The 15,105-nt window shown below is 33.1% G+C and overlaps 1 protein-coding gene across 1 annotated transcript in view; it reads right to left on the reverse strand.

Moving 5' to 3' along the window:
- Positions 1-7,804, reverse strand: part of LOTGIDRAFT_156394 (hypothetical protein) — a gene marked incomplete at both ends in the record, with an annotated part of 9,859 nt that extends 2,055 nt beyond the window's left edge. Inside the window, one exon of the mRNA XM_009047048.1 lies at positions 7,726-7,804. Within this exon, the coding sequence (XP_009045296.1) occupies positions 7,726-7,804 (79 nt within the window). The remainder of the gene's footprint in view (positions 1-7,725) is intronic.
- Between the last annotated feature and the right edge of the window lie 7,301 nt (positions 7,805-15,105).

The following is a 15,105-nucleotide window of genomic DNA, read 5'->3' on the forward strand; positions in this document are numbered from 1 at the left end:
ATTTATTTCGTTGTCAGTTATAGCATTCGGCTCACGATAGTTTCCGTGAGTAACTAATACCATTCTACCGGAAGTTGATACGAGTGTAGCCAGTAGATGACGTTGATTTGGACAGAAAAAATGATTGAAACTATAGTTTGTATGAGATCAGTCTGGAACGAATAGGTATATTAGTCATATTACTTGCTATTAGAATGATAAAACATCTGAGTGAGGGAGTGGCTTAAAAATACCTTCTTTATTTATATTTAATTGTGCGTTATGGTTTTTAAATTTAATGATATCAAAGCTCTGATGGAATTGAGGGTTTAGTCAAACCTTTTATACCATTGGAAATACCTGTGTTTGACTCTATCTGTGAATATATTTAGAAATTACACTGCCAAGGGAAGTAATCCATATTCATTTATTTAAGATATTGTTATGTAAATGCATTTTTAGAAATCGGAATTTATCTAGAGTCGATTGACCTTAAAATCTGTTAGTGTTAATACCCCCTTATAATGTTAATATTAACAGGTATTGTAATTTCGTATTCTGGACTGCCAGGGGAAGCAATCGATGTTACATATTTAAGTTCTTATAGTGTGAATGCAGCCTCATCAAATATAGATTCATCAAAAGTCAATCTGGCTTGAAATCACTTAGTGTGAATATTTCTTTTTATTGTAAAAATAGCTATCTGTGAATGTATTTAGTAATAAGACTGCCAAGGGAAGCAATCCATATTTTACATAAATAAATGTGTAAATAACCATCGTTATTCACCAATAGCCAATCTAGCTTAGAATCTGTCAGTGTGAATAACCCTTTATAATGTTCAAATTGACAGGTATCTGTGAAAGTATTTAGAAATAAGACTGCCAAGGGAAGCAATCCATATTTTACATAAATAAATGTGTAAATATCCATCATTATTCATCAAAAGTCAATCCAGATTAAAATCTGTCAGTGTGAATACCCCCTCATGATGTTCAAATTGGCAGCTATCTGTGAATGTATTTAGAAATAAGACTGCCAAGGGAAGCAATCCATATTTTACATAAATAAATGTGTAAATAACCATCATTATTCATCAAAAGTCAATCCAGATTAAAATCTGTCAGTGTGAATACCCCCTCATGATGTTCAAATTGGCAGCTATCTGTGAATGTATTTAGAAATAAGACTGCCAAGGGAAGCAATCCATATTGTACATAAATAAATGTGTAAATAACCATCTTTATTCATCAAAAGTCAATCCAGATTAAAATCTGTCAGTGTGAATACCCCCTCATGATGTTCAAATTGGCAGCTATCTGTGAATGTTTTTAGAAATAAGACTTCCAAGGGAAGCAATCCATATTGCACATAAATAAATGTGTAAATAACCATCTTTATTCATCAAAAGTCAATCCAGATTAAAATCTGTCAGTGTGAATACCCCTTTATAATGTTAAAATTGACAGGTATCTGTGAAAGTATTTAGAAATTTTAGAGTATATTTTACGAGGATGTTGATGATTGTTTATGTTTTCACGCCTGTCGAATAAATCATCCTTTATTTTCTTCTTTTCACCAGTTTAACTAAATCACTCGACCAGTCTTATCAGTAGATATCATCCTTCTTTCAACTTCTTATAGTTCGCATTTCATTTTGTTTTGTCAGAATGCTGACAGATTGATGTAAATTTTAATCATCGAGTTCTGTCGTGAGATACTATCACAGTGTTTTATGTCTATTTATTGAGTTATGGTCGCTTTGTACCTAATACAAAACTGGCGACTTCTTACTTAACTTCGAGTTATTTTGTACATTTACTAAAAGCACTGGGCTAACTGAATCATTCAAATCAAGGGTTACTATCAAGGTACCCTTACTGTGTTTGTTTATCGAGTCATGGTCGCGTTGTACCTAACACAAAACTGACGAGTTATTTTGTATATTTACTATAAACCCTGGGTTCACATTGTACCCATCACATACACATCTGAATTTTTTTACTTTAACTAACAACCCTGGGCTGGGTTAAACATTCAAGGTTTGCTATCCAGGTATTCTCAGAGTATTAAATGATATTTCCCAGACATCTCTTCGTTACGGGCTTTGGAGCTCATCTTTAAAAGATAGTGTAACCAAGGCTTAAGAATTCATATTTAAAAATCGCATAAACACGGCTTGAGAGCTCGTCTTTAAGTGTCAACAAGGCTTGAGAGGTCGTCTTTAAATAACATGTAAACACGGCTTGAGACATCTCAAAGTTTCAAGGTTTAGAGCTCCTTTGAAAATCAACCAAGGCTTAAAGTGTCAACAAGTCTTGAGAGCTGATCTTAAAAAAATCGCGTAAACAAGGCTTAAGAGCTCAGCTTTAAAAATCGTGTTAACAAGGCTTGAGAGCTCATCTATGAAAATAGTGTAAATACGTTCTTGAGAGCTCATCTTTAAGTGTCAACAAGAGCTGATCATAAAAAAATGGTGTTAACAAGGCCTGAGTGCTTATTTTCAACAATCGTGTAAACAAGGCTTAAGAGCACATCTTTAATAAATAGTGCAAACAAGGCTTGAGAGCTCATCTTTAAAAATCCAATTATTGTGTCGCCTTTGGATGACAACAAATGTACAGATCGCATGTTATTTGGCTGTTTTAATGTAAATGTCGGACATTTTAAATGTTTGCAAGTTTTGTAGAAGTGAAACAACTCAATTATCAAGATGAATTATTTGTTAGATCCATCTGTTATATTGTCAGAAGACTATCTAGACTATTGATAATTTATCACTCGCTTTTATCTTCGTGTCGGAATTATGATCGAACACACCTCCGAGGGAGGATTACTGCTGCATTCGAATCTTTGTGGTCTTTTGAAATTGCGGAAACAGTCTCTGAATTATGGCTGGAATCATCTTCACAGTGTCAAGGATTAGAATAGGTCTGCGGTAAAAATAAAAAAAAATTGTAGGAGAAGGAAGCACTGGCCAAGGATAGAAAAATAAGTTGAGATGTTGAAAAACCAAAATAATTTATTTGGACGTTGGCAATGAAAAAAAACCCGGAAATAAGGTTAACTATGACCTATGACCCATTCGCGCACGACAATCACAAATACAGAACACAATTTAAACTAAAAAAACGAAAACCATAAATCCCCAGAAAAGGATGTTCTGGGCAGTGATAGTTGCTGGAGTTGTATCCATTAATGTTTATTTATTAAAAATCGAAATAATGAAAAAACACCGGAACCGGGTTAACGAGGAATAAGGTCAACCCTTGGCGATAATCAGGTCATGCAACTTAGCAATAAAGTCTAAACTAGGTGATAAATACACTAATGACGCCCGTCTACTTACTTCATAATGCGAACAGACGATAAATCATTCGTGGTAATTATCGGATAGTTTTGTCAAACAAATATCAAGGGACCTTTGATCACGTTTCGAGCCATTTTACCATTAAATCGTCTGCTTGTCGCTTAATCTCTCCACAATCAAAATTTAACGATTCTTGCTGGGTTACCTTGGAGATTTGGAACAGGTTCCTGGCACAGAGGTGAGAGACTAATGCCGATTTAATATTTTGATAAATTGAAAGGTTTTCTGTTGCCAATAGAAGAGTCGTTGAACCATGCTTCATAAAGCTTTCATTTTATAATTATAAAGGCCAGGCTAGAAATCCGATCTTTTTGTCGGATATCAAATCTGGGATTATGCATTCAGAGTGTCATGTTCCCTTAAGATGGGTTCCGTTATTTCTATTTATTTAAATCAAAATGCTAATACTTATATGAATAGAAAGTAGAGGTGTTCTAATGACTTGGAAAAATACCAGTTTGTCTCACATGTACATAATTGATTTATAATTGGCTAAATTAGAAGAGAATTACCAGTAGAATTTCAGTGAGAGACCGATCAAGAAAGGTCTCTTTTGTTAATCCAGACTGTACATACATGGACGTTTATGATTGGTTAAAACTCTTAATTATATGCAATAAGAACATAATGATATGATTAAGAATACATAATAATTCATTAGAAACACCAATTTATCAAATAGTTTGCTTAATTTGACAATAAAAAATAAGGAAAGCCATCTTTAAGCGACGTCACACGATATACTGCTACGTGATCATTATATCATGAATTGTTGTTTAAGAAACATGGCAAATTGTTTGCTGCAGTTTTTTTGTATACACTTCTGACAACCGACCAATTCCATTATTGCAACTAAACACCATACACCATTGCCCCTCCGGATATATTACATGCCCGTCCAGATATATTACATGCCCCTCCAGATATATTACATGCCCCTCCAGATATATAACTTGCCCCTCCGAACAATCAAGTCTTGCTACGGGCCTGATACACTTTCTTTGGAAAGAAAAGGGAGCCATGGCTAGGTCAATATACTCGGCAGTCTGACTCTCTTTTGCCCTTCATTATTTTTGTCTGCAAAATCACTATTTTTTCATATCAGCCCCTCCGATAATTGCAAAATCTCGGCCCATACCGAAATATTGGGATTGAACCAGCCATACTGTAACGGCGGAGGATCATTAATCGTCTGATAGGACCAAGACTCAACACTGTTAAAAACTTTAAACCAACAAACATGTATTACTTCCCTTTATTCTGTAGTAAAATTACACAGTAGCTGGTTGTCAATACTTTCTTTTGTGGCAGTCAGTAACCAGTTGGATTTCATCTGATTAGCGATTAAGCACCTTAGGTTCGAATCTTCAAGATTAAAAAGTTCTGATGTAACAAGAAGTGCTTTCGAAAGTCGGTCAGGTGTCGATCAGGTGTCGGTCAGGAGTCGGCTTTGAACCCCTAACACAGTAGAACTTTCAGGGAGTCACTTGCTTCGCTGAGGTACGTCTAAAGTCTTAATGTTAGAAAGTTTATCTTAATTTCAAATCCATTGTCCTGACGAGGCCTTTATTTCTGAAACACAATTCAACAGAATGAGTTCAAGTTAATTTGGTTTGTCTCCCTACTGTAGAATATTCGTGTATTTGTCTTAGACTTTGGAATTGGTTTGCTTTGCTTGAATGCCTAAACCTTAACGTTGAAAAATACCCTGATTAGTAGCTGTCCTGGCGAGCATTATATATCTAAAACACGTATAGGCCTGATGCGATGTGCTCTTGTCAATAAGATTTTTACGTACTCATAATAGGCCAAACAGACAATGAACGAAAGAACAAGACAAAGGTCTCACCTTCTGCTTTCGGTGTTTTACCATAATTATGAAGATGAGGCGACCGAATTATCCAACCCTTTATATTCCAATTTCTGCGTCTTTCTCGAGTCTATTCCAACCACAGAAATCAACCAAAACTCTCGATTGGTCCAATGTATGAATAGTTAATACGTCGAGGCCGGGTAAAACCAAACAATGTAATTTGTTAGGCTATAAGACTGACTACACCATATTAACGAGGTATAATTTGTTAGCGAGACAACTCGTCATTAAGTCGACTAGATTGTAAGGGAGTGATATATGACGGTAGTTTAATATTACCAGTCATTCTATAGAGTCATAAATCATCGATTATTACTAGTCTCGAATACAATCCAATGACGGTCTGTCTCATTACCTGATAGTTTGTATTCTAGCTGACTTCTACTCTTCGTTTATAGTCTACTAAATCATTTCATCTTTAATATAACCATAGTTCATTTACCGTCTGGATACAGAGTCATATTGGGTCTCAGAAATAACCTCCAGACGTAGAATTGCTGTCTGATATATCATAACTTAAAGATAATCATATATTAAAAATAATACTGAACTATATATTACTTCATCTGTAATATTACTATAGTTCATTTACCATATAGATTTAGAGTCATATTAAAGTCCATTGGCCAGGCCACGTAAACGATCTTAGCGCTAGGATGTCCTAGAATCAATGTTAGAAGATAAGAATGTAGGACATCTTAGCGCTAAGATCGTACGTGGCCAGGCCTAGAGAATACCTGATAAGAATAAATTTCTAGAAAATTTCGGCAAGGTATTATAAATATTTTGATGAATTATTTCTCTGAAATTCTGACTAGTGGAATTTGTCGGAAGTGTGAAATTTTACATTCAAATTACGACAAAAGTCGATTGTAAAAATATTTGAGACAAAGGGCTCATAATATATGTCTTTCGAGAGCAGCCTACTAAAATAGAATTTGTCCTGCAAGTTTCATATTATAATGTCAATCACAACAAGATTAAAGTTTCAAATTATTTTTGATTTATGGTGATTGATTGCTATTAATTTTCCATATCCGCCATATTTCATTCGGTTAATTAAAATTTCCTCCCGCTGATCAATCTACAGGTAATTTCACGAAACGAAGAAATGACAAGCCGAAGATAAATCGGTAATCGATCAAGCCCGGATTGTCAACTTCACAAGTCAAGTGCCATACTTCAGAAAAAGAAAATGCGTCACTCAAAACTCGTCTGAAGAAGGCCACGAGTCAGTAATACCAGTTCATATGATGGTTGCGTTCGAATAACGGAGTAACTTACGCGACAATGGGCATGAATTTGAGTGTTTGCTTTGAAAAATGATATGAATTGGAATTTTAGATTCTACTTCTCAGCATGCGCTATATCTGTAGTATTTGTGTATTACTTTTCGGCATTTGGGGCAAATAGGGGGTGGGGGGTTGGTGGGTGAAATGAGTTTTACGTCCTACTTTTTGAGATATGAAGAATAAAGAACTCTCTATAATTTTTTTTTACCTTATTCAAAATCGTGTCGTGAAATATGAAATTTCGCTTGGCATCGTTGCAAGTTTTGCCCTCTATATTTCAATTCTGAACTGAAAGAAGAGATGGAATAACTGACAAGACAAGCAATGTAATTTACAGCCTACTGTACAATACAAACCGTCACTTAAACTCGACTCATAAACAAAGTCCTGACATATTCTAATATTTTCCTAACGAGAAAACGAAACAATAAATCAAACTCCTCATTTTTACATTAGTTAATGACTAAATTCAATTTTCTACAGGATCGATGACAGAATGTGAAGAAATATTAGACAAGAAACGAAAGAAATATTGACTGTTGTATATTGTGATATTAATGTGTTTCGCTTTATTTATTAGAAAGTTGTCAGTTAGGAATAAAAACTCGAGATAATTGATCACATATTTATTAAATGATTCTGTCAGAGAACAGATTTTCATAAGAAATAATTATGTAGGCTGCCAGAGATTTTGACTTGTCTCATAAATTCTGGTATTATTTGTTAGTGGAATGGGTCTGAATGTTAGAATTGTGATCTAGTATAATTATGATTAATATCGGGTTCTCGAGAAGGTGAACGATGATTTCTTTTGAAACGTTTCTCTATTAATTCTAGCTAATCTTTGCTTCATATTTCGTTTCGATTATAGTTAATCGCTTTCTAGACGATTGAGTAATTGGCCTGTCAGAAATCAGAATAGATTTGGATTTCCTATCATGAAAACACTGTAATTTTCTTAAATTGAGATAAAGCATTGCGGGTAAAATGATATTTTGAGTTCAGTAAGTCGGTCGGTCGGTAGCGAGGAGAAGATTCATGTCTGAATTATAAAAGAATGATGTATTTGTTGATTAAGTTTTTGACAGAGGATATAGTCTTCTTAATATGTGTTTTCTCTACTGTTAATAGAGTAGAATTCCGTTTATGCGTATAACATTACAGAATGGAATTCCGATGCCCCATTCGTCTACTATTAATTACATTATTACCAGCGGAAGTGACGACAGTCTTCATTACCCGGCAGTTGATGTTAATACACAGAATGTGTTTAGTGTATTTCGACGTCATTCTGCAGTAATATCTGCACGAGAGAACATCACTTCCTGTGGTAGAATCTTACTTCCGGTGATATGCAACTTTCAATTGTTTAATATCACTTCCGGTGGTAGAATCTACAATTTCCAGTTATAGAATGTCGCTCCTGGTTATAGAATATCACCGGTTAAGAAAGTATCATTTCCGGTTTTAAGTATCATTTCTGGAACTGAATATCGGGTAAAATCAGACTAGGGAATGTAAACAACCACTGACCCACTTTGTCGTTGTGAAACCTACGGCACTTAGTTACCTTTATAGCAGACGATATTCAAACTCGTTACGATAACACAAATTCTTAAGAAATTCCAGAAAATAAAAACATGTCGTATGATCTGTCATGAATTGTGAATAAAGAAATCAATTGACTGTAAAATAGTGTAATGATTTTATACCCGTCTTAATCCAGATTTACTAGTCACATCACGAATATTCAATAAAACTTCCTTTTTGATATCCGAGACTATCTATAATGATAAACTGTGAGCATTGCGTCCCATAATCTATACTGTGCCTCAATAGGGCAAGAGGTGTCAAATGGAATTTAATATGCATAAGGTTGTCTGTTTTCGCCCCGAATTGTTAACTCACTTTCCATGACAATCGCTCAGACCGGCTCACCGAGCGGATACCCCAGGCTTGACACAGCTAGAAGAAGTAAACAGACGAGGTATGGTGTCGGTTCGGTGTGCGGTGCGGTGTGCGGTGTGGGATAATCGATACAGTAGAATACAGAAGAAGTAAATAGACGAGGTATGGTGTCGGTTCGGTGTGCGGTGCGATGTGGTGTGCGGTGCGAGATTATTGATACTGTAGAGAATAGAAGAAGAGAATACACGAGGTACGGGTCTGGACCTGATTCGTTTCTTCTATTTTCTACCGTATTTAAACGTATTTAAACGGCGTGTCTGGCCGCACCTACATATATTTTGATGATTTTGAATTATAAACATTTCTTCAAAATATTGTATGTACTTTTTCACATACCCCAACCTCTATCTCATTTCTTTGAAAAACTTGAAATTTAACTCTAGCTTAAGTTGAAAGTGTTAAGCCGGTTGTTGAAAACGTCAAAATCTTGACATCTCGAGATAGAACGAGTTTTTGATCTTCTTTTTCCTCCTATCAGCTTTCCTAATTTAATACAAACTCCTGCTAGGTTTACCTTCAGAATCTTTCTCCTATTTATCAGAAATAGATAGATATTTAATTCGCCATGACAGCCTCCGTCAATACCAACAGCAAGGGGTAGACATAGCTACACTCGGAAGGTTAAAGAGCTGGTACAGACATAGCTACACTCGGTACGTTAAAGAACTAGTACAAACATAGCTACACTCGGTATGTTAAAGAGTTGATACAGACATAGCTACACTCGGTATGTTAAAGAACTAGTACAGACATAGCTTCACTCGGTATGTTAAAGAGTTGATACAGACATAGCTACACTCGGTATGTTAAAGAGCTGATACAGACATAGCTACACTCGGTATGTTAAAGAGCTGATACAGACATAGCTATAATCGGTATGTTAAAGAACTAGTACAGACATAGCTACACTCGGTATGTTAAAGAGCTGATACAGATATAGCTACAATCGGTAAAAGAGCTAGTACAGACATAGCTACACTCGGTATGTTAAAGAGCTAGTACAAACATAGCTACACTCGGTATGTTAAAGAACTAGTACAGACATAGCTACACTCGGTATGTTAAAGAGCTGATATAGACATAGCTACACTCGGTATGTTAAAGAGCTAATATAAACATAGCTACAATCGGTATGTTAAAGAGCTAGTACAGACATAGCTACAATCGGTATGTTAAAGAGCTAGTACAAACATAGCTACACTCGGTATGTTAAAGAACTAGTACAGATATAGCTACACTCGGTATGTTAAAGAGCTGATACAGACATAGCTACAATCGGTATGTTAAAGAACTAGTACAGACATAGCTACACTCGGTATGTTAAAGAGCTGATATAAACATAGCTACACTCGGTATGTTAAAGAGCTGATACAGATATAGCTACACTCGGTATGTTAAAGAACTAGTACAGACATAGCTACAATCGGTATGTTAAAGAGCTAATATAAACATAGCTACAATCGTCTTATTCAGTGCCCTTGTTGATTAAATCCGAGTTAGAACAAAGATGACTAAATTTAACTTCTTCAAGAAAAATTCCACAGATAATCATACTGAGGACGATTTCCATTTACCCTACAATTGAAGAATCAATCCCAGTCCATTTGATCTTACTGTAATGTGAATGGGCATTTTTTTTATTAAGGCCTGGTCTTACACAAAAAGATGCTTTTGTCGATCGTTAAGCGATGCTTGTTTTCATTAGAACAAACTTTGTCATCGTGCTTTCCGTTGAGGAAATGTTTGCGTTCATGATCTAATAACACTTTGAAGCAAAAAATTAGGACGTAAAACTCCATTGTGCTTTGAACCCCGATCGTCTTGCTTTCTTCATGGGGAATGAGTGTCTTGATGATCGTGTCTATCTGTAGTTTAATCAGAGTGATTGTTCTTTGTCAAAGTTTCTATTAACTAATTACATGACAAGTCAAATAATGGGCGGGTAGTTGAACGACAATTTGTTGTTGCTCGTCAACAAAGAGCTTTTAATCTAGCGAGTAACGTTTGACAAGAGACCTTAATATAAGTGGACAGAATGTCGCCCTTGAGCAACACGGGTATTGACAGGCGAGTTATCGTACAAATGAATGGCGGCGATAATGACAGAGTCAATCAATCTCATTCGATCGGTTAGTCTCGAACAACTAGACTAGTATTGGTTTGTTCTCAATTTGCAGAAGTTCTGCTTATTATCTTTCCTCGTGTATTGAGGCGGGGCGCGAGACAATGAAAGCATATCACAACCCACAAATGGGTCTACTCTTTGAAATATTGTTGGAAGAGGTTGAAAACAAAAATTCAACTGCTCTCAAAAGCAATTGCCTTGCCTTTTTAACTTTACTATGTCGTTTCTTGGGTTGCAAGCCGAATGAGACTTATACTGTTAATAAGGTAGTTTTCTTTCTGAACAGTCGCATTATAACCTTATATTATGCTCCATTTGCATTTCGGCCATCAAAGTATCTTTCTTAAACATACACATTCTGTAACTTCAATATGCCTTCTAATTGACACTCTCACTTACAAAAGGCCTTCCGAGAAAGTTGCTATGTAACATATCACGGCAATGTATGGCAACCATTATTTACCGGAACTTTGTCCAATATTAGATATTAGAGGCTGTGTCAGAATTATCCCCTGAAGGCTATAAAATAGTTACTATATTCAGGTAGCAATATTACTATCACTTGAAAAATCCTTGGTATAAGGTTTTATAAGAGGAACTCTCTTATAGAAGCACTGGTCACAAGTAGGAAATGTGAATTACAGCAAAATACCGAAAGTAAAGAGTCTCGCCCATGAAGACACAACGAAATTCACCATTCATTATAACCGAGAAGGATTCAGCTTTACGGAAACTGCCGAGGATTGTCAAACGTCTCAATTAGCCCAAACTAGAGCACAGAAGTAAGACGTAAAACTCCACTTCATTTCATTATGTCTCAACGAATGACAGAATCGAAGACTATGGATGATGGAGACTACACCATTTTCAGTTTTTTTTCTGCTATGACAATATCAGTGAGTTGAAGTAACGAGATTAGAAATATTATGAACAATATGTCCATTTTTATAATCATCAAGACTCAAGTGTTTTGGAGGAATTTGACACATCTCGGATGAGACTCTGGTCCTGGACGTTTATTTGTTTCCGGACATCGTTTATTTGGAGATGCCAATATCTGGCGTCGGATACACAATGTAACATAACACAGACATCATACTGAAATTTGGAATGGTGCAATTCGAAGCTATCAGTGTCCCCAATATACACGCTAAGGTTTAGAAGCCCTCGTACCTATGTGCCATTTTCAATTGGAGATTACCACAATTATATGGGTAACAATTTGCATTAGAATCCTGAGACTTTTCGGCAGATGATCCTGTATTTTATTCATGTAGTCAGTTATATTATGGAAAATTAGAGGACATCTTTCTCGTATCACTTCCAAACGCTTTACAATGAATGATTTGCTTTCTTGACGAGGGGTACGTACCATGTCATGTAATATTACAGTCACCAGATCGTGTACAGTCCAAAAACATTGTTAGATTTCTTAATTTCTGTAAAAAAAATTCACGTCAAGATGCCAACTGCAGTTAACTGTTATGCAATATCGACCCTTTACACAGATTTAAAGGTTTGTTCGCTAGGTGTCAGTAGCAATCATTGTGACTATAATGACAATAATGAAGTTATGAGATATGAAGGTAATGCTACATGACATCTGGTGTAAAACATCCTGCATCCTGTCATATCTTATACTCTTCAATTATTCAACCATCTTTTATTATTTCTCGTTTATTTTAACTAATTTTATATTCACGTCAGGTCTTATTATTGTCTTCTTATAGTTAATATCTTTATATAGTATAGTTAATATCTGTATATAGGATAGTTAATATCTGTATATAGGATAGTTAATATCTGTATATAGGATAGTTAATATCTGTATATAGGATAGTTAATATCTGTATATAGGATAGTTAATATCTGTATATAGGATAGTTAATATCTGTATATAGGATAGTTAATATCAGTACATAGGATAGTTAATATCTGTATATAGGATAGTTTATATCTGTATATAGGATAGTTTATATCTGTATATAGGATAGTTTATATCTGTATATAGGATAGTTAATATCTGTATATAGGATAGTTTATATCTGTATATAGGATAGTTAATATCTGTATATAGGATAGTTAATATCTGTATATAGTATAGTTAATATCTGTATATAGGATAGTTAATATCTGTATATAGGATAGTTAATATCTGTATATAGGATAGTTAATATCTGTATATAGGATAGTTAATATCTGTATATAGGATAGTTAATATCTGTATATAGGATAGTTAATATCTGTATATAGGATAGTTAATATCTGTATATAGGATAGTTAATATCTGTATATAGGATAGTTAATATCTGTTTATAGGATAGTTAATATCTGTATATAGGATAGTTAATATCTGTATATAGGATAGTTAATATCTGTATATAGGATAGTTAATATCTGTATATAGTATAGTTAATATCTGTATATAGGATAGTTAATATCTGTATATAGGATAATTAATATCTGTATATAGGATAGTTAATATCTGTATATAGTATAGTTAATATCTGTATATAGGATAGTTAATATCTGTATATAGGATAGTTAATGTCTGTTCATAGGATAGTTAATATCTGTATATAGGATAGTTAATATCTGTATATAGCATAGTTAATATCTGTATATAGGCTAGTTAATATCTGTACATAGGATAGTTAATATCTGTATATAGGATAGTTAATATCTGTATATAGGATAGTTAATATCTGTATATAGGATAGTTAATATCTGTATATAGGATAGTTAATATCTGTACATAGGATAGTTAATATCTGTACATAGGATAGTTAATATCTGTATATAGGGTAGTTAATATCTGTATATAGGATAGTTAATATCTGTATATAGGATAGTTAATATCTGTATATAGGATAGTTAATATCTGTATATAGGATAGTTAATATCTGTATATAGGATAGTTAATATCTGTACATAGGATAGTTAATATCTATACATAGGATAGTTAATATATGTACATAGGATAGTTAATATCTGTATATAGGATAGTTAATATCTGTACATAGGATAGTTAATATCTGTATATAGGATAGTTAATATCTGTTCATAGGATAGTTAATATCTGTTCATAGGATAGTTAATATCTGTATATAGGATAGTTAATATCTGTATATAGTATAGTTAATATCTGTATGTAGGATAGTTAATATCTGTATATAGTATAGTTAATATCTGTATATAGGATAGTTAATATCTGTTCATAGGATAGTTAATATCTGTATATAGGATAGTTAATATCTGTATATAGGATAGTTAATATCTGTATATAGGATAGTTAATATCTGTATATAGGATAGTTAATATCTGTATATAGGATAGTTAATGTCTGTTCATAGGATAGTTAATATCTGTATATAGGATAGTTAATATCTGTATATAGGATAGTTAATATCAGTACATAGGATAGTTAATATCTGTATATAGGATAGTTAATATCTGTATATAGGATAGTTAATATCTGTATATAGGATAGTTAATATCTGTATATAGGATAGTTAATATCTGTATATAGTATAGTTAATATCTGTATATAGGATAGTTAATATCTGTATATAGGATAGTTAATATCTGTATATAGGATAGTTAATATCTGTTTATAGAATAGTTAATATCTGTATATAGGATAGTTAATATCTGTATATAGGATAGTTAATATCTGTATATAGGATAGTTAATATCTGTATATAGGATAGTTAATATCTGTATATAGGATAGTTAATATCTGTATATAGGATAGTTAATATCTGTTTATAGAATAGTTAATATCTGTATATAGGATAGTTAATATCTGTATATAGTATAGTTAATATCTGTATATAGTATAGTTAATATCTGTATATAGGATAGTTAATATCTGTATATAGAATAGTTAATATCTGTATATAGTATAGTTAATATCTGTATATAGGATAGTTAATATCTGTATATAGGATAGTTAATATCTGTATATAGGATAGTTAATATCTTTATATAGTATAGTTAATATCTGTATATAGTATAGTTAATATCTGTATATAGGATAGTTAATATCTGTATATAGAATAGTTAATATCTTTATATAGTATAGTTAATATCTGTATATAGGATAGTTAATATCTTTATATAGTATAGTTAATATCTGTATATAGTATAGTTAATATCTGTATATAGGATAGTTAATATCTGTATATAGAATAGTTAATATCTTTATATAGTATAGTTAATATCTGTATATAGGATAGTTAATATCTGTATATAGGATAGTTAATATCTGTATATAGGATAGTTAATATCTTTATATAGGATAGTTAATATCTGTATATAGGATAGTTAATATCTGTATATAGGATAGTTAATATCTGTATATAGGATAGTTAATATCTGTATATAGGATAGTTAATATCTGTATATAGGATAGTTAATATCTGTATATAGGATAGTTAATATCTGTATATAGGATAGTTAATATCTGTATATAGGATAGTTAATATCTGTATGTAGG

This window comes from Lottia gigantea, assembly GCF_000327385.1.
Source record: "Lottia gigantea unplaced genomic scaffold LOTGIsca_11, whole genome shotgun sequence".
Lineage (NCBI taxonomy): Eukaryota > Metazoa > Mollusca > Gastropoda > Lottiidae > Lottia > Lottia gigantea.